The sequence below is a fragment of the Lissotriton vulgaris genome, chromosome 7 (genome assembly GCF_964263255.1).
Source record: "Lissotriton vulgaris chromosome 7, aLisVul1.2, whole genome shotgun sequence".
Classification (NCBI taxonomy): Eukaryota; Metazoa; Chordata; class Amphibia; order Caudata; family Salamandridae; genus Lissotriton; species Lissotriton vulgaris.
In genome coordinates, this window is record NC_141695.1 from 464,567,674 (window position 1) to 464,586,211 (window position 18,538).

Below are 18,538 nucleotides of genomic sequence, written 5' to 3' on the forward strand. Positions count from 1 at the left end.
CCAAAGGTGGGAGCTTCCGAAGGAAGCGTACCGACGTCACAGGAAGTACACCAAAAGGTGGGGCGTCGACGCCCACCTGGGCTACGAAAAAAAATATTTAAAAAAAAGACTATGATTCCAGATCCAACCACTAGACCGCTTAATAATGCACAGCACAGTGAATCCAGAAAGATTTAAGCTGCAAAACTAGCCTTGCATCAGAAAAGGCAACAGAAATGTTAGCTCTCTATCACTCTCCACGCACACTCGTGCATGTGGCTGAATCCACACCAGAACCACTTCATTACATGATAGAAAAAAACATAAGTAACCATAACAGATAACAGGCATATGTATAGAGCATGTTTTCACTACAAAGGGTCTCCTTGCACTAGTGACAGACGTTTAGTGTTACCCAAGTCCATGGTACCCAATTTATCAACCTAAGAATCTAAGTGGGCCAATTGGGAATTTAACATGAGTTCAAACACAAGTCATGAAGTGGATGCTTGAGCCAAATGAGCTAACATCCTTGGCTTTATGCACATAAAAGTTGACAAATAAAAAAATCGCTGATAACCTATATGCTTTATTCCTTCTTTATACAAAAGGGGGTGGTGATGAACAGAGTGTCTGAATTGAGCAGACCACTCTTACCCAGTCCAAAGATCAGGGCTTGATCCATCACCGTTATTTATCTCACTGCCCCATCCCAGCTCAGAACTTGGCTATATGCAAATCAGTCTGTCCCTGGCCCAGTGCATCATGGGAACAGGGCAGACTAAACTACCAAGCCAATTCTTTACCAGAAAGGAGACAAGCTACCGGGGACCGGTTTCTGGCATTACAGCCTCTTCGGCCCGGCTTGCTTGAATCCTGATGGAGCAGTGAGAAAGGGACTCATGTCTGAGTATACCCTGCCACACCTATAGTGGCCAAAATCGATTTACAAAAGGGGGTGGTGATGAACAGAGTGTCTGAATTGAGCAGACCACTCTTACCCAGTCCAAAGATCAGGGCTTGATCCATCACCGTTATTTATCTCACTGCCCCATCCCAGCTCAGAACTTGGCTATATGCAAATCAGTCTGTCCCTGGCCCAGTGCATCATGGGAACAGGGCAGACTAAACTACCAAGCCAATTCTTTACCAGAAAGGAGACAAGCTACCGGGGACCGGTTTCTGGCATTACAGCCTCTTCGGCCCGGCTTGCTTGAATCCTGATGGAGCAGTGAGAAAGGGACTCATGTCCGAGTATACCCTGCCACACCTATAGTGGCCAAAAAACGGTGTTGGATCTAGCCCTGATCTCTTGACTGGGTGAGAGTATTCTGTTTAATTCAGAGACTCTGTCCCTCACCACCCCTTGTTGTAAATATTTTTGTCCACCCTAAGCGTGGAAGGGTATACTCAGATGTGAGTCCCTTGCTCATTGCACCATCAGGATTCAAGCAAGCCGGGCCGAAGAGGCTGAAATGCCAGAAACCGGTCCCCGGTAGCTTGTTTCCTTCCCAGTGTAAGAATTGGCTTTTGTAGTTTGGTTTGCCCTGTTCCCATCATGCACTGGGACAGGAACAGACTAATTTGCATACAGCCAGGTTCTGAAACTGGGATGGTGCAGTGAGCTAAAAAACGGTGTTGGATCTAGCCCTGATCTCTTGACTGGGTGAGAGTATTCTGTTTAATTCAGAGACTCTGTCCCTCACCACCCCTTGTTGTAAATATTTTTGTCCACCCTAAGCGTGGAAGGGTATACTCAGATGTGAGTCCCTTGCTCATTGCACCATCAGGATTCAAGCAAGCCGGGCCGAAGAGGCTGAAATGCCAGAAACCGGTCCCCGGTAGCTTGTTTCCTTCCCAGTGTAAGAATTGGCTTTTGTAGTTTGGTTTGCCCTGCTCCCATCATGCACTGGGACAGGAACAGACTAATTTGCATACAGCCAGGTTCTGAAACTGGGATGGTGCAGTGAGCTAAAAAACGGTGTTGGATCTAGCCCTGATCTCTTGACTGGGTGAGAGTATTCTGTTTAATTCAGAGACTCTGTCCCTCACCACCCCTTGTTGTAAATATTTTTGTCCACCCTAAGCGTGGAAGGGTATACTCAGATGTGAGTCCCTTGCTCATTGCACCATCAGGATTCAAGCAAGCCGGGCCGAAGAGGCTGAAATGCCAGAAACCGGTCCCCAGTAGCTTGTTTCCTTCCCAGTGTAAGAATTGGCTTTTGTAGTTTGGTTTGCCCTGTTCCCATCATGCACTGGGACAGGAACAGACTAATTTGCATACAGCCAGGTTCTGAAACTGGGATGGTGCAGTGAGCTAAAAAACGGTGTTGGATCTAGCCCTGATCTCTTGACTGGGTGAGAGTATTCTGTTTAATTCAGAGACTCTGTCCCTCACCACCCCTTGTTGTAAATATTATTCCTTCTTTATGGCAGAGTGGAGACCCTGGACGACCAATTTCTTCATTTAATTCTTTGACAGGTAGGTTTAAAGGAAATTTTCCCAGGCACTCCAAAGTTTTAAAAAAAATGTAATGTTTATCTAATTCCCATGTTAAGGTCAACGTTTTGCCTCTTATGGAGTGGTAGACAGAACAGAGCACAGAGCTAAAAATATTTAGCCAAAGTTAGCTGTGGCTCACCTTTATGACAGCCTCACTCAATGGATTTCCTCTTTCAATAACAATCAAATTGTAATCCTCATTGCTGTGTCCAGGATAAACTTTGAAGACAGGTGGCTGAGTGTCAGGAGTCAAATCAACATCAAGACGCTCCAAGCTGACACGTGGAACCTTCTTTAACATAGCCACATCACCATCACTGGTCCGGCCCCTGAAAATATTTGCACAACATTCGAACATGAAATTTTGTCACCCTCATAAAAAGTTAATTTACAGAGGCTTGTAATGTATAGAGACTGATTAACAACATCTCGAAGAAGACTCCATGGATTGGAGAGACACATGGGTTCTGAGGAATCTTTCGGTAGAGAATCTACGAGAATGAAAATATTACTTATAACTATTGTAGTGTGGTAGCGTAGCATCAGGGAGCTTTTACCACAAAATTTAAGCTGTGCCTAAACCCCAGTCAGACATTACGTGGATGCGTGTTTGACATTTAATTCATACAGGCACCACAGGTTTTGAAATCTGTGATCTTTGGAAGAGTATTTTCCGCTAGCATACTGCATGCAAAACAAATTTGTGGAATAGGAAAACACTAGTGAAACAAGTATGTGCAATGCAATAGGTCTCGCATTTGCGAGAGTTTAAGCTATTGGTATTGTATATAAAAGGAAAATGCCACTTACCAGTATGCATCTGTTCTTGGCATGTAGAGCTGCAGAGTGACACACTGTGCATAGATCGCCACCTAGTGTTGGGCCCGGATGTTTGCAGTTTGTTGTTGTCCTGAAAAGTTCTTTGAAAGTCACGAGATAGGTGATTTTTCCTTTGGACCATATTGTGCATGGGTATCGGCTCCATCCTCAGATTGTTTTTCGCCATTAGGGAAATGATGGAGCTTTGCAAGAAAAGGACGGATGTCCATGTAAGCTGTATCTAATTAAGGTAATACTGGAACAGACAAGTGTAGCCGGGGAGGCGGGTGGCCGTGTGCAACTCTGCAGCTCTACATGCCAAGAACAGATGCATACTGGTAAGTAGCATTTTCCGTTCAAGGCATATGAGCTGCAGATTACACACTGTGCATAGATTGTATAGCAGTACCCACTCTTAGCGGCGACCACCCCTATCTGTTGCAGTAGTTTGAAATAATGTTTTGAGAACAACCTGGCCCACATTAGCTTGTTCCTTGGTTTGCACATCTACACAATAGTGTTTTGTGAATGTGTGCGATGTAGACCTTGTAGCTGCTCTGCAGATGTCATCTAGGGGAATGTTCCCTAAAAATGCCATTGAAGCCCCTATTTTCCTTGTAGAATGGGCTTTAGGAGGAACAGATATCGTACACTTAGCTTTGTGGTAGCAAATCTGTATGCATTTGACAATCCATCTAGCTATACCAGATTTTGATATGGGATTACCCTTGTGTGGTGGTGAGAAAGACACAAAAGGTTGTTTGGTCTTACGAAAGGGTTGTGTTCTATCAATGTAGTATAGCAATGCTCTTTAAACATCTAGGGTATGAAGAGCTCTTTCTGCTACTGTTTGTGGCTGCGAGAAGAAACTGGGCAGTCCATAGATTGATTGAGTTGGAAGGGAGAAATGACCTTGGGCAGGAAATTTGGATTAGTACGGAGAACGACCTTATTATGATGCTTTTTGCAAGAAAGGTTCTTGAATGGTTAGTTCTTATGATTCACTAACTCTCCGTAGAGAATAGCTATTAGGAACGCAACCTTCCATGTTAAAAATTGTTGTTCACATTTATGTAAAGGTTCGAAGGGAGGTCCCATTAGCCGTGTGAGAACAATGTTTAAATTCCACACTGGTGAAGGTGGTAGTCTGGGAGGAATTATTCTCTTAAGGCCTTCCATAAAGGCTTTAATAGCAGGCCCTCTGAACAGAGATAGATGCTGTCTGTTTTGAAGATATGTTGCTATGGCCGCAAGATGTAGTCTAATAGACGTGTAGGCTAAGTTACATCTTTAGAGGTGTAGTAAGTATCATATGATGTGTTGAATAGACACGTCTAGGGGATTAATATTGTTGTTGTGACAATATATTACAAAGCGTTTCCACTTAGCTGCATAGCAGGCTCTAGTGGTTGGACGTCTAGCTTCTTTTATGACATTCATGCAGTCTGGAGGAAGGTTAAGATATCCAAATTCTAGGATTTCAGAAGCCAGATCGCAAGGTTGAGCTGAGCTGAGTCCAGGTGCCTGATCTCTCCACGGTTCTGTGTTATAAGGCGTGGAGACAGCTATAGTTTTTGGTGCGGTACTACAGACAGTTGTAGCAGTGTGGTGTACCACGGCTGTCTGGCCCACGTTGGATCAACTAGGATGAGGGTGTAGTTTGCGTACAAGTGGCATGAGTGGTAGAGGTGGAAAAGTGTACGCAAATTTGTTTGACCAGTTGATCCATATCGCACTACCTTGGACAGTGGGTGTGGATATCTGGCGGCGAAGTTTGGCCATTTGGCGTTTTCGTGGGTGGCAAAGAGGTCTATCTGAGGTCTATCTGAGGTTGTCCCCACATCTGAAAGAATGGTTGAAGAATGGTTGAAGAACTTGCGGATGAAGTTCCCACTCGTGGATCTGTTGTGTCTGACGACTTAACAGATCTGCTATGGTATTTTGTACTCCTGGGACATGCTGGGCGAAGAGGAATATGTTTTGAGGTATAGCCCACCGCCATATGTTTTGTGCTAGCTGAGAGAGTTGCAGGGAGTGTGCTCCGCCCTGTTTCAGTATGTAATACATGGCTGCCATGTTGTCCGTGCAGACTAACACAGCTTTGTTTGATACTTGACCTTGGAAAGCTTTCAGTGCTAGGAATACAGCTAGTAACTCCAGGTGATTGATGTGGAGTAACTTTTGTTGCAGTGTCCACCTGCCTTGCATGGTGTGTTGCAGTAGGTGGGCTCCCCAGCCGGAGAGCGATGAGTCGGCTGTCGAGACTATTTGAGGAACTGGCTCTAGGAACGGTCGCCCTTTGGAAAGGTTTTTGGTGTTCCACCACTGCAGAGAGCGAGGAGTCCGACCGTCTACAAACACTAGGTCTGTTAATTGACCTTGAGCCTGGTTCCATTGAAGTGATAAGCACTCTTGCAGAAGACGCATTTAAAGTCTTGCATGGGGCACTATGAAAATGCCACAGGCCATCGTCCCAATGAGCTGCATGAACACTCGTGCTCGAAGGGAGTGTTGTGGCTGAAACTTTGTGAGAAGAGTTTGCATGCTGGCTTTCCTTACTGGAGTGGGATAAGCTAGCGCTGTTGAGGTGTTTATTGTAGCACCGAGGTACTGTTGTTCTTTGGATGGATGCAGATGAGACTTGGTATGGTTTATTGTGAACCCCAAGTTGTGGAGCAGTTGGATCGTGGCATGAGTGTGTTCCACACACTGGTTGTATGAGCTGGCTTTTATGAGCCAGTCGTCGAGGTACGGGAAGAGGTGGATGTGCTGCCTTCGTAAATGTGCTGCCACTACTGCTAGGCACTTGGTGAATACTCTTGGTGCTGTTGTGACTCAAGAATGAGAGTACTTTGAACTGATAGTGCTGCCGTCTATTACAAATCTGAGATACTTCCTGTGAGCTTTGTGAATGGAAATGTGGAAGTATGCGTCCTTGAGATCTAGAGTAGCAAGGAAGTCGTTTTGTAATAGGAGAGGAAAGACTTGTTGGATTGTGACCATGTGAAAATGGTCTGACTGTATGTATCTGTTTAGCGGTCTGAGGTCTAGAATAGGCCTTAGAGAGCCGTCCTTTGTGATAAGAAAGTATAGGGAGTAAACCCCTTTGTTTTGTTGGTGCAGAGGAACTGGTTCTATTGCACTTTTTTAGGTTTCGCCTCGCCGAAGGCTGCGCTCTGCGCAGCTTTTCGGCGCAGGCGAAATCTTATGCTAGAACAGAGTGGGCTTGGGATTACGCCCTCTGTTGCATTGGCTAGCTCCATAAATGGAGGCTAGCCATTGGAACAGAGATCTGTCCGTCATGGCCGGACCAGATTCGTGGGCGTTCCCGAGATTTTTTCCCTCTCCGCCTCTGCGATGCCGTCATCGCGGGCGTGGGCGGGGTTTATTTTTTTTGTGCGTCCATGTTTGTGTTCTCATTCCGCGTCCGATCGCCGCCCGAGGAAGTCCAGGTGAGTGCCTTCCTTGCCCCCTCCCGCTGTCCGTTCCTTTCCCGCCCCCCCCTCCCGCTGTCCGTTCCTTTCCCGCCCCGCCCTCCCGCTGTCCATTCCTTTCCCGCCCCCCCCCCTCCCGCTGACGGTGTGCTCGTAGGTGCTTGTGCTTGTTTATTCTCGCCTGAAACAGTGAATGCTCTGTCACTTGCTGCGATCTCTCTAAAACGATCACATGCTGTACACATCTCATTCATCATAAAGAGCGGTCGACAACTCCCTGGGAGATAAAAGCCTAGCTTGATCCGATGTATTTTCGATTTGAGAATTCCAGTACGGGTCACACAGCGCGGTGCCCTATCCGTAAATGGTGCACTAAAATTGATGCTATTCCATGGAAGGTAGGGGAGCGCGGTCCCCGTGGGAGCGGGGTCGGTGGGGAGGGGGAAGGTGGAAGGCAAGAATGGTGCTATTTCTGATAGGCCAAGGATGTAGTGACTGCTGATAGGCGGCTCCGACAGACTTGCAGAGAAAGTTAACGTTTCCTCTCTGGCAAATATTTAACTCTGACTACGTTTTTCGTGTTCTGCTTGAGCTGCTCTGGGCACAGACCGCAGCTCAGGTATTTGCGAGTGTGTGTTCGGGGTAGAGGAGGGGGTCTGGGGACGGGTAATGCAGAGGGGAAGTGTTTGTGGATTGCCCCCGCTGTGCGCATACCTTGCCTTCCAAATGTCGCCCCAGGCTCTCGCCACTGAAGCCCTCTGTGTATTGAAGGCACCCAGACTCTTCTGGTGTTAATTAGGGCCGTTTGACATGGTATACAATGTCTGACGTCACGTGACCCCCCCCCCCCCATCCGTGTTTAAACCATAACGCCGAGCCCCCATCGCCCTCACCTTGTTCCTTGTTCTTGCCTTCTGTTCTTAAACTGCTGTATTGCACTTCACCTTATTCTCTGCCCCCATCCCCTGAACTATGCCTGCAGGTTTTTTGCCTAATGGCGACAGGTAGCATTGGTGACTCATGGGGGGAGGGGTATTAGCGGCTCTAGGGCGTGCAGCCACGGGGTGGTTGTGTCTGAAGTTGAGGCCATGTGACGTGGTTTTTGATGTGGGGCAGACGATGACTTCACAGGAAAACGGAAGAGGGTGGGGGTGTGATGGTGAAGGGTGGGTATTTTCCAGGTATACCTGCGCTGCATTCCTCAATGCAAGGCATGGGTTAACCATGTCTGTGGGGTGGTTTGCACACTACACCGGGATTCCTGAGAACTGCAGTTTAATATTAACCACCCCCCCACCCCCACACACACACACACTTTCCACCGGACAGAAAAACACAATGTCTCTCTTCAGCCACCTGTAAGTATCCGGGGGATTCTCCACCGGGTTTGAAAATGGTTGTGTATTCTGTCTATGAGAAGGATTCACATGGTGTTCGGGCGCCCTCCCCTTGGGCACTGGTGGCACGGGGTGTGGGGGGGGGGAGCGGGAAGGGGGGTGCTTGTTAATGGCAGAGGCCGTCAATGCGAAACGCGGTGGCCAGTCCTTCCTCGGAGTCAGCCTGTCTCGTTCAACACAGTCACTGTCCAGCGTCTTCAGACTGGTAAACCTGTTTTTTTTGTGCACTCATCTTTGTGGCGTTTCCATACTGATTCGACCTATAGAACGTCCACCATTTAAGTTTTTGTGGAAGAAAATGTGTCTGCATTTCTGCTGTGTTCACTCGCTGTTCTCTCAGCCGCTGCCTCTTTAGGCATCTCTGAGTGGTTGGGGTGTCTCAGAGACACTCATGAGTGGGTATTGGGAACAGCGCTGGGTGCTCCAGGCACAGCGGTCCTCTGCATGTCACATTCACAGACGCTGTCCGCAGGGTGTCTCACTCGGAGGCGCTGACTGATATATCTGGATGGTGTAGAAGGTGGAGTGCAGGGACATACAGTGGTGTCTTATGTGCTTGTTATGCTAATTTACTCCGTGCATGGATTGCGTACTTGGATTTATAACAGAGCATGGCATTTCAGTCCTTCTCTATGGTATAAGAGCTGAAAGCAGAATGGGGAGAGCCTCATACGATTCTATGGCAACGTGTGGGACATATTTATGCAGGCGATGCCAGTGGTGGGCTAAGTTTGCCTGCGCACAAAGATAATAGAGGTGCATATTTGGTGCTCCGAAAACCCCCTGTGCATACGTGCGAGTGCCAAAGTCAAAATTTCTTTGTTCTGTATTTTTTTCATGTACAAAAAACATAAAAGCACATTCAGTATAAACGTTTGATGACATTTCGACGCAATAATAAATACAATTTATAATAAAAATTTTCGGTGGATGTGTCCTTGACTGGTAATGGATTCCATTATAAATATTTTTGTGTTAGGCCATTTGGAGGTAGCAGCGTATTCTATTTTGTATGACCTGCTGATTGTGTCCAAGACTGGCGTTGTATTTCGTTTTGTATAGGCTGGTGGTTGTGATGTAGAGTAAAGTTGTATTCCATTGTGTATGAGCTGGTGGTTGTGTGCTTTTGCTGGGATGAATCCCATTGTGTATATATGCAGTCAGAGAGGGGGCGAGGAGGGGAAGGGGGGCGAGGCGTGTGTCTGTCTGTCCACGGTTTGGTTTGTTGTTTGTGATGAAAGGAAGAGGTGGACTAATTTACGCATACTTTGGTGGCTGTGGTTTATTTTTTTTTTGCGTCCATGTTTGTGTTCGTCATTCCGCGGCCGATCGCCGCCCGAGGAAGTCCAGGTGAGTTCCTTCCTTGCCCCCTCCCGCTGTCCGTTCCTTTCCCGCCCCCTCCCGCTGTCCGTTCCTTTCCCGCCCCCCCCTCCCGCTGTCCGTTCCTTTCCCGCCTCCCTCCCGCTGTCAGTGTGCTCGTAGGTGCTTGTGCTTGTTTATTCTCGCCTGAAACAGTGTATGCTCTGTCACTTGCTGCGATCTCTCTAAAACAATCACATGCTGTACACATCTCATTCATCATAAAGAGCGGTCGACAACTCCCTGGGAGATAAAAGCCTAGCTTGATCCGATGTATTTTCGATTTGAGAATCCCAGTATACGCTTGCTTCCCTGGCCCCTCGCTGCGCTTGCTTCCCTGGCCCCTCGCTGCGCTTGCTTCCCTGCCCCCTCGCTGCGCTTGCTTCCCTGCCCCCTCGCTGCGCTTGCTCTCCTAGGTGTGTGTGTGTGGCTCTGGGTGTGTTTGGCTCTGGGTGTGTGTGTGTGGCTCTGGGTGGGTGTGTGGCTCTGGGTGGGTGTGTGGCTCTGGGTGGGTGTGTGGCTCTGGGTGGGTGTGTGGCTCTGGGTGGGTGTGTGGCTCTGGGTGGGTGTGTGGCTCTGGGTGGGTGTGTGGCTCTGGGTGGGTGTGTGGCTCTGGGTGGGTGTGTGGCTCTGGGTGGGTGTGTGGCTCTGGGTGGGTGTGTGGCTCTGGGTGGGTGTGTGGCTCTGGGTGGGTGGGTGTGTGGCTCTGGGTGGGTGGGTGTGTGGCTCTGGGTGGGTGGGTGTGTGGCTCTGGGTGGGTGGGTGTGCGGCTCTGGGTGGGTGGGTGTGTGGCTCTGGGTGGGTGTGTGGCTCTGGGTGGGTGGGTGTGTGGCTCTGGGTGGGTGGGTGTGTGGCTCTGGGTGGGTGGGTGTGTGGCTCTGGGTGGGTGGGTGTGTGGCTCTGGGTGGGTGGGTGTGTGGCTCTGGGTGGGTGGGTGTGTGGCTCTGGGTGGGTGGGTGTGTGGCTCTGGGTGGGTGGGTGTGTGGCTCTGGGTGGGTGTGTGGCTCTGGGTGGGTGTGTGGCTCTGGGTGGGTGTGTGGCTCTGGGTGGGTGTGTGGCTCTGGGTGGGTGTGTGGCTCTGGGTGGGTGTGTGGCTCTGGGTGGGTGTGTGGCTCTGGGTGGGTGTGTGGCTCTGGGTGGGTGTGTGGCTCTGGGTGGGTGTGTGGCTCTGGGTGGGTGTGTGGCTCTGGGTGGGTGTGTGGCTCTGGGTGGGTGTGTGGCTCTGGGTGGGTGTGTGGCTCTGGGTGGGTGTGTGGCTCTGGGTGGGTGTGTGGCTCTGGGTGGGTGTGTGGCTCTGGGTGGGTGTGTGGCTCTGGGTGGGTGTGTGGCTCTGGGTGGGTGTGTGGCTCTGGGTGGGTGTGTGGCTCTGGGTGGGTGTGTGGCTCTGGGTGGGTGTGTGGCTCTGGGTGGGTGTGTGGCTCTGGCTGTGTGGGTCTGGCTCTGGCTGTGTGGGTCTGGCTCTGGCTGTGTGGGTCTGGCTCTGGCTGTGTGTGTCTGGCTCTGGCTGTGTGTGTCTGGCTCTGGCTGTGTGTGTCTGGCTCTGGCTGTGTGTGTCTGGCTCTGGCTGTGTGTGTCTGGCTCTGGCTGTGTGTGTCTGGCTCTGGCTGTGTGTGTCTGGCTCTGGCTGTGTGTGTCTGGCTCTGGCTGTGTGTGTGTGTGGCTCTGGCTGTGTGTGTGTGTGGCTCTGGCTGTGTGTGTGTGGCTCTGGCTGTGTGTGTGTGGCTCTGGCTGTGTGTGTGTGGCTCTGGCTGAGTGTGTGTGGCTCTGGCTGTGTGTGTGTGGCCCTGGGTGTGTGGGTGTGTGTGTGGCCCTGGGTGTGTGGGTGTGTGTGTGGCTCTGGGTGTGTGTGTGTGTGTGTGTGGCTCTGGGTGTGTGTGTGTGTGTGTGTGTGTGGCTCTGGGTGTGTGGGTGTGTGTGTGGCTCTGGGGGTGTGGGTGGGTGTGGCTCTGGGGGTGTGGGTGTGTGTGTGGCTCTGGGGGTGTGGGTGTGTGTGTGGCTCTGGGGGTGTGTGTGGCTCTGGGGGTGTGTGTGGCTTTGGGTGTGTGTGTGGCTCTGGGTGTGTGTGTGGCTCTGGGTGTGTGGGTGTGTGTGTGTGGCTCTGGGTGTGTGGCTCCGGGTGGGTGGGGGGGTGTGGCTCCGGGTGTGTGGCTCCTATGTGGCTCTGGGTATGTGGGTGTGTGTGTGGCTCTGGGTGTGTGGCTCTGGGTGCGTGTGTGTGGTAGTAATTGCTGTCTGATGAGCTCGTCCAATAGGGTACAATAGGTCTTACATTTGCAAGAGATTAAGCTGTTGGCAATGTAAATGACAATGTCATTTATTTATCTGTTTTCAAAACCAACACATAAATAAAAATTGTCATTTACAATGCCAATAGCTCTAACTTTTGCAAAGGCAAAACTGTTGCATTGTAAATGCTTGTTCTGGCAAAGATATTACTTCTTGCTTTAACAGGGATAGATGTTCTTGTGACATTGGGGGGGGGGTAGATGTTAGTTCTAGACAGTAACCTGACTGAAAAATGTGTTGCACCCACCTGTCTGATGTGATCGGTCCAGGCAAGAAGGAAGGAATTGTTGCCGTCTTCCCCCTACAGTAGTGGAATGTTGGGGGGGAAGGGGAGGAAAGTCATTGGGTAGGGGTGGATGCAGAGCGGGAGTTGTTGGTTTTGCCTCTGTTGTTGCTACCCCTGTAACCCCCTCTTTGGTAGCCCCTAGTGAATGTAGATTGGCTAAGGGTCTTGTAGGAAGTTGAGGGGCTTTCGGAGTAGCCTCTTGCGTTGTCTCTATGTTGAGCGACGAAAAGAACATCTGGGAGCTTGCAGCTGCAAGGCTACCATAGATTTAGCTGTGTCTGTGTTCATTTTCTCTAAAGATACGACATTAGGGCCAAATAAGTGTATCTCATCAAATGGCTGATTGAGGATGGAATTTTGTACCTCAGGTTTAAAACCTGAAATACGTAGCCAGGCATGCCTACGCAAAAGGACACTAGTATTGATTGCACTTGAGGCAGTATCTGCAGCATCTGGGGCACAACGGATGGAATGATTAGTGATATTTTTACCTTCTTGTATGAGTTCATTGGCCCTCTTTTTATATTTGTCTGGTAGATGCTGCATTATGGACTCCAGTTCATCATAATATGCCCTGTCATATCCTGCCAATAGCACTTCGGTTTTGGCAATGGGTTATATGTTAGCTGCCTGTGACGGTGTTCTTTTGCCGGAGGCGTCAAGGAGCTTAGATTCCTTATCTGGTAGTGAGGCCTCACCTGATGTTTGTGAATTGGCACGTGTACGTGCATTAGAAACTACTAAGGAATCTAGGGGTGCTGGACTTCTAATGTCAGCTGGATCTGTAGGGGCAGCTTTGTATTTTTTCTCAATACGAGGGTTGAGGACTCGAGAGTCCTGACAGGATCGTTAAAGACCTCTGTTGCATGCTTAATGACCCCCTTTAAGCATTGGCAGAATGGCAGTGGACCTTTGTGTATTGTCAAACGTGTCCAATAAGAAATCTTCCACAGTGTCTGTGTGCAAATCGACCCCATGGTATTGGGCAGCCCTCTGGACTAGTAGGGGGGAGGGGGAGGCCTGAAGGGATATACATAGTCTTGAAGGACGTAAGGCACATCAGGGGTGTTATAATCATCCCATGGATTAGGTGACTGTGGGGGACTGTCGTTCTCTACTGGTTTATAAGCACCCGTGTCATCAGAGTCTGTGTCTACATCATCATCTGGGTAAGGGGATGGTGTAGGAGAATGATGTGGTGGAAGAGTATGGGGAAGTGGAGAAGGGACCCTTATTGGAGAGGTTGCAGTGTCTCTTCTTTAAAGGAGGAGGAGGAGGTGCAGGCGCCTCTAGAGGTCTCTTTTTTTTTAGCTAAGGGACAGTTGTCCAGTCTTAGGATCCTTTACAAGAGTGTTTTGAGTAGGATCTGGTCGAAAAGGCTCTTCTGTGGATGGCAAGTCCTTCGGTTCCGGAGGTTTTTTCGACACCGATTCAGTAGCTGGTCTAGGGTCTTTAGGCTTAGAACTGTGACCTTTTGCAATGTCTTTAACCGGAATGTATTTTTTCGGTTCCACTGGTTTTTTCGGCTCTGAAGCGTGGGAGTCGGGACCATTAGGTAGTTTTTTTACTCGGCTCCGAGTGCGGTTTTGACGTCGATGAGCCGGTGCCAGTCTTCGGCACAGAGTGCTTGGGTGTCGAAGCAGCGGTCGGCATGAATGAGGAAGATGGCTTTTTTTCGGTGTCTGTGTAGGATCGACACCGGGAATAGGCTGACTCAAGCCCGAGCTGCCTGAATGCATAGTAGGCTTCTTTGGTAAGCCCGAGGGCGGGCGTGGGAAGAAGTCTCTTGGTGTGCACCCGGGACTGTAGGTGAGGGTGTGACCGAAGCCTTTTTGGAGGGTGTCGAGGAAGGGTCAGGGTCGACGTTCTTACTTACGACCCGTTGAGCTGGAGTGATGTCCGACGTCTGAGTCTTTGGCATCAGAGGAGCTGGCGTTTATTTCGGCCCGCTGCTGTTCTGGCACGTCGATGCTCTCTTGGAAGATGGCGTCAGCGATTGATGCCGACGAGCGAGCCATGGTTTTGTAGAAGCCATCTTTGATTTTGATACCAAATGTTGTAGCTTCAAGCCCTATTAGCTTAGCCTATGTCTAAATTCTCTATCTTGGGTAGTTCTGCCCTTTCACAGATCAGAGAAATGCTGCCCTTGCATAAACCTGTCTCCAGACGAGATACGTGACACCGCTTGCACAATATTCTTTAGCAATAACATATTTCGCAACATCATTCGTCTCCTTGCTTATGTTGCAGTTTTGGATGGAAATATACCAAGCCATGGCAGCTTGCATTTGATTGACTGACCCTAATACTGCCCATTCAGATCACATGGTTAGCTACAGTATATATGTATCGGACCTTACAAGGAGATTTCTTGTTACAGATCTTTGTCCATTGGCTGTAAGAATCATGGTGGTCTGTGCTACGTATAATAATTCTTGCAACGCATCATATGGGTGGTTTTTGTGGTTTAGGTCTATAAATTATGCCAAACACATCAACTCTTTGGACATTCAGGCTTTTATGCGGATTGTCTCCGTGTCACACGTATTTGGTGTTTTGTTGACTTAATAAATCTCCCACCTTCTGAGCTGACAAAGAACTGTGGTTGTGTTATCATTTCTATTATTTATTATTTCTTATATTACAGATTTCACTTCTACATTTGGTGGAGGATGCAGCTCCGGACTTCGTGGTGATATTGCCAGCCGCGGCTGCTGCGCCGGGTGTCCTTTGGAGTTCGGATCTGAGGTTTGGTGACACTTTTTGTTCTGTCCTCCTCTCTGTGCCGATGCAGATAAAAAGAATTGCTGTAAAGGGCACGTCTCCTCTCAGTATGGCATCACTAAGCTGTAGGTCCTTACCGAAACATGCGGTAGAAATCAACCTGACCCAGGACTCTAAACTGGACATTTTGTTTCTAACAGAGACATGGCTGACGTCAAATTCAGCGGCCGACATAGTCACTGCACTACCACAGGGTTTTAGTATGCAGTGCCAACACAGGGCCCGCGGTAAAGAGGGTGGACTAGCTATAGTGCATAGAGACAAGTTTGTTTGTAGGATATCAGAGGGTGGGATCACGGATTGTGAGAATATTCACTTCAGCTTGCAAATCCCCCCGAATAAGTCACTATCAGGCTTGCTGAGGTATCGTCCCCCGGGCAATGTAGGTCAATTTGTTGGATCCCTCTTGGAAGCTACTATTGCCCTAGCCTCAGCTGCACCCAATTTCTTTCTTCTAGGGGATTTAAATTTGCATTTTAACGATCCATGCGACAAGGGGGCAACAGATCTTAAGCTCGAATTAAAATTCCTTGGAGCTGGATCTAAAAAATAAAGATGCCACTCACACAAAAGGGCCTCTTCTTGACCCCATATTTACAAACATTGTACACTTGGAATCAAGTCCCCCCACCCCCTCCCGCTTCCCTGGTCGGAACATTTTTTGGTCCCATTCAAGTGGCAAACTAATACCGAGAGCCCGCAGGTACATGCTCCACGCACTGTAGAGAGAGCTTGGTCTAAGCTCTCCTTTGAGAGCTGGACTCACAAATTGGAGTAGACAATTCTACTCTCTGACCCCGACCCCCTTAGTGGCGGATAAAAAATTCTCGAACTGGCTAAATAACTCCCTGGATGCCGTTCTGCCTAAGAAATCAATGGAAAAGAAGTGCAGGGTTTTTAAAACACCATGGTATACTCCAGAACTTCGAGAATTAAGGAAGATTTGTAAAAAATCAGAACGTATTTGGAGGAAAGACTGGGCCTCCCATAGTAAAGCCAAATATAGAGCAGCCATTAAGACCTATAAATCATCCCGGAAATTAGCGCAGGCCATATACTTTAAGGAGAGAATTAGAACTGCCTCTAACTCTTCTAGAGAGACATTCAAGATTGTGAAAGATCTCCTCAAAGTACCAAGTCCGCCGATAATGCAGGAGGTGTCGGAAAACAGATGCAATCAATTTGCTGCTTTTTTCTAAAGTAAAATTCAAACTATATTAAACCAAAATGATCTAGCCCCTGATCTGGTCAAACCGACTGCCCATACCACTGGCCCCCAACTAGAGGCGTTTGTTCCAATCACAATAGTCTAATGCCAAAAAGTCCTATCCACTATGAAGAGTGGTTCCTCTAGTGAGCCTGCTCTGATGTATATTCTGAAACGGGTAATAACCACCATTGCCCCATCAACTACTGATCTTCTCAATGCTTCCTTTGCACAGGGAACTGTCCCCCCTGGTTGGAAGCAGGCCACGGTTAAGGCGGTCCTAAAGAAACCAGAGCTCGACCCCTCGGAGTTGGCTAATTTTCAGCCAATCTCGCTGCTACCTGGCATCGGCAAGGTGGCGGAAAAAATAGCCAACCAGCAAGCAGCTCTCCGTTTTTCTGGAAAGTAATATGCTGCTCCGTAATTCCCAAACGGGCTTTCGCCCAGGTCAGGGAACAGAGTCCGCCCTGTTAGCAGTGGCTGAAGAGGCAAGGTGTAACTTGGATTCGGGAAGGTCAACGGCTGTGATCCTCCTGGATCCAAGTGCAGCCTTTGATACGGTGGATCATAAGATCTTAATCCACAGTCTCAGTTCTCTGGGAGTATCAGGCACAGCGCTACGATGGCTTCCTTCCTTCCTGGAGAATCGAACCTTTCAGGTCTGGGAAGGTGCAGCACGCTCCAAAGGGACCCGCCTCCAGTGTGGGGTCCCACAGGGCTCATCGTTGAGCCCTACCTTATTCAATGTCCATATGGCCCCTCTGGAGGATGCGATGATTCACTTCGGGATCAAAGTAGTCACCTACGCTGACGACACCAAACTAGTCGTCTCGATCTACCATGAGAAACATTGTGTGGAAAATTTTCACTCATGCCTCTCGCAAATCCACTCCTGGATGAATAGGTCTCGACTCAAATTGAACGGAGCAAAAACAGATCTCATGCTGTTAGGCCACCACATAACATCACTACCGAATTCCATCTGGCCTGCATGCTTGGGGACTGCTCCTACTCCAAAGAAGGAATTTAAAAGCTTGGGGGTTTGGTTTGAGCGGGATATGTCTTTCAAAACCCAAGCAAAAAAGACAGCGTGCATATGCATAGGGCTACTTCGCTCCACCCGGAAAATCTTACCGCTGCTGCCAGAGCAGTCGAGAAAGCTACTCACCCAAGGTCTAATCCTATCAAGGTTAGACTATTGTAATGCCTTATATCTGGCCGCCCCGGAAACTACCATCAATATTCTTCAACGTGTCCAGAACTCGGCCGCGAGGCTGCTGACGGGCACATCGCGCAGAGCTTCAGCCAGACCAGCACTCAGAGCCCTTCACTGGCTACCAATTCGCGAATTAATCTAATTTAAATCCTTATGTATTATAAGTCCCTACAGGGGAACGGAACACCTATTTTAGGGAATCTGGTCCGCCCCTATAAAGCTTCCAGATCCCTCCGCTCTGACCATGGCAATTTGGCAATCGTCCAGAGAATCAAGAGGGCCCGTGCAGGGGGTCGCCGATTCTCAGTGAATGCGGCAACACTGTTGAATGCCCTCCCTGTGAGGTTTCGTCTTGAACCAAGCTATACTAGGTTCCGAAAAGTTCTTAAAACTTTTCTGTTTCCCCAGGACTCTTAAATTCTTGTGCTTTCCCTAGCATTCCTTGTTCTACAGCGCTGGGACGCTCTCGGGCAGCCATGCGCTTTATAAATCTATTTTCATTTCATTTAATTTCTGCTTCGCTCCATTGGATGCCGGTGGTCTGCATGTCCGTGAGCTGCCTTGTTTATCATATTTCTGGTTCCTGCTCTGTTTGTCTGATCTCTTTCTCAGCTCAGTTTGTGGCAATTGCATCCTTGATTGTTTTTCTTCTCGTCTGCTTGGACTCTCTCTTCTTCTCCTCTTGGCTTTGTCCAGTTTGTCTGGACGGCTTCTTTGGTATGTCTTGGTTGACGGCGGTGTCGATTGTTACCTCCCTCTGCGCCCTTCTCATGTCTCTTATTACTTATTTTCTCCTTTGTCATCATTCTGTTGAGGATTGTACCCCCGATACTCCTGTTTAGTCTAGGCCCTTTCCCTTTTTCCCTCTTGCACACTCCCCGGTTCTTGGCCTCGGACGTTGTTTTGTGCCTCTGTGCTCCTTTCTGAACTTCTGCTTTTGCCTTTCTTCCTATTGTTGGCTCTGGACGCTCTCGACCTCCACCGGTGATGGCGAACTTCATGCACGTTCCATGCACGCAGTGGCTCCCTGACGCCCATGCGCGTTGGCTGGTTGCGGTCCGAAGGAAGGCGGACTACTGCAGTCCCCTGTCTTGCCGGTGAGGGTCCGAGTTGGGGGTGGACAGCCTCCACTGCTGCCGATGATTGTCTGGAGCAAAGGTCAGTGGGTTTGGTGGACTTTGTGTGCAGAAGGTGAGTGTTTGTTTGAGGATTTTTGTCCTCTGATGTTGGTTGAGCGGGAGGGCCCTTCTTTGGTGGGGTTTCCTGTA

At 49.1% G+C, this 18,538-nt stretch overlaps 1 protein-coding gene across 2 annotated transcripts in view; it reads right to left on the reverse strand.

The window, feature by feature from the left end:
* The window catches only part of TRIM28 (tripartite motif containing 28), a 538,764-nt gene that overhangs the window by 264,451 nt on the left and 255,775 nt on the right, over positions 1-18,538 (reverse strand). For both annotated transcript variants that reach the window (XM_086930506.1, XM_086930507.1), the window contains exon 12: positions 2,622-2,811. In XM_086930506.1, the coding sequence (XP_086786632.1) occupies positions 2,622-2,811 (190 nt within the window). The remainder of the gene's footprint in view (positions 1-2,621; positions 2,812-18,538) is intronic.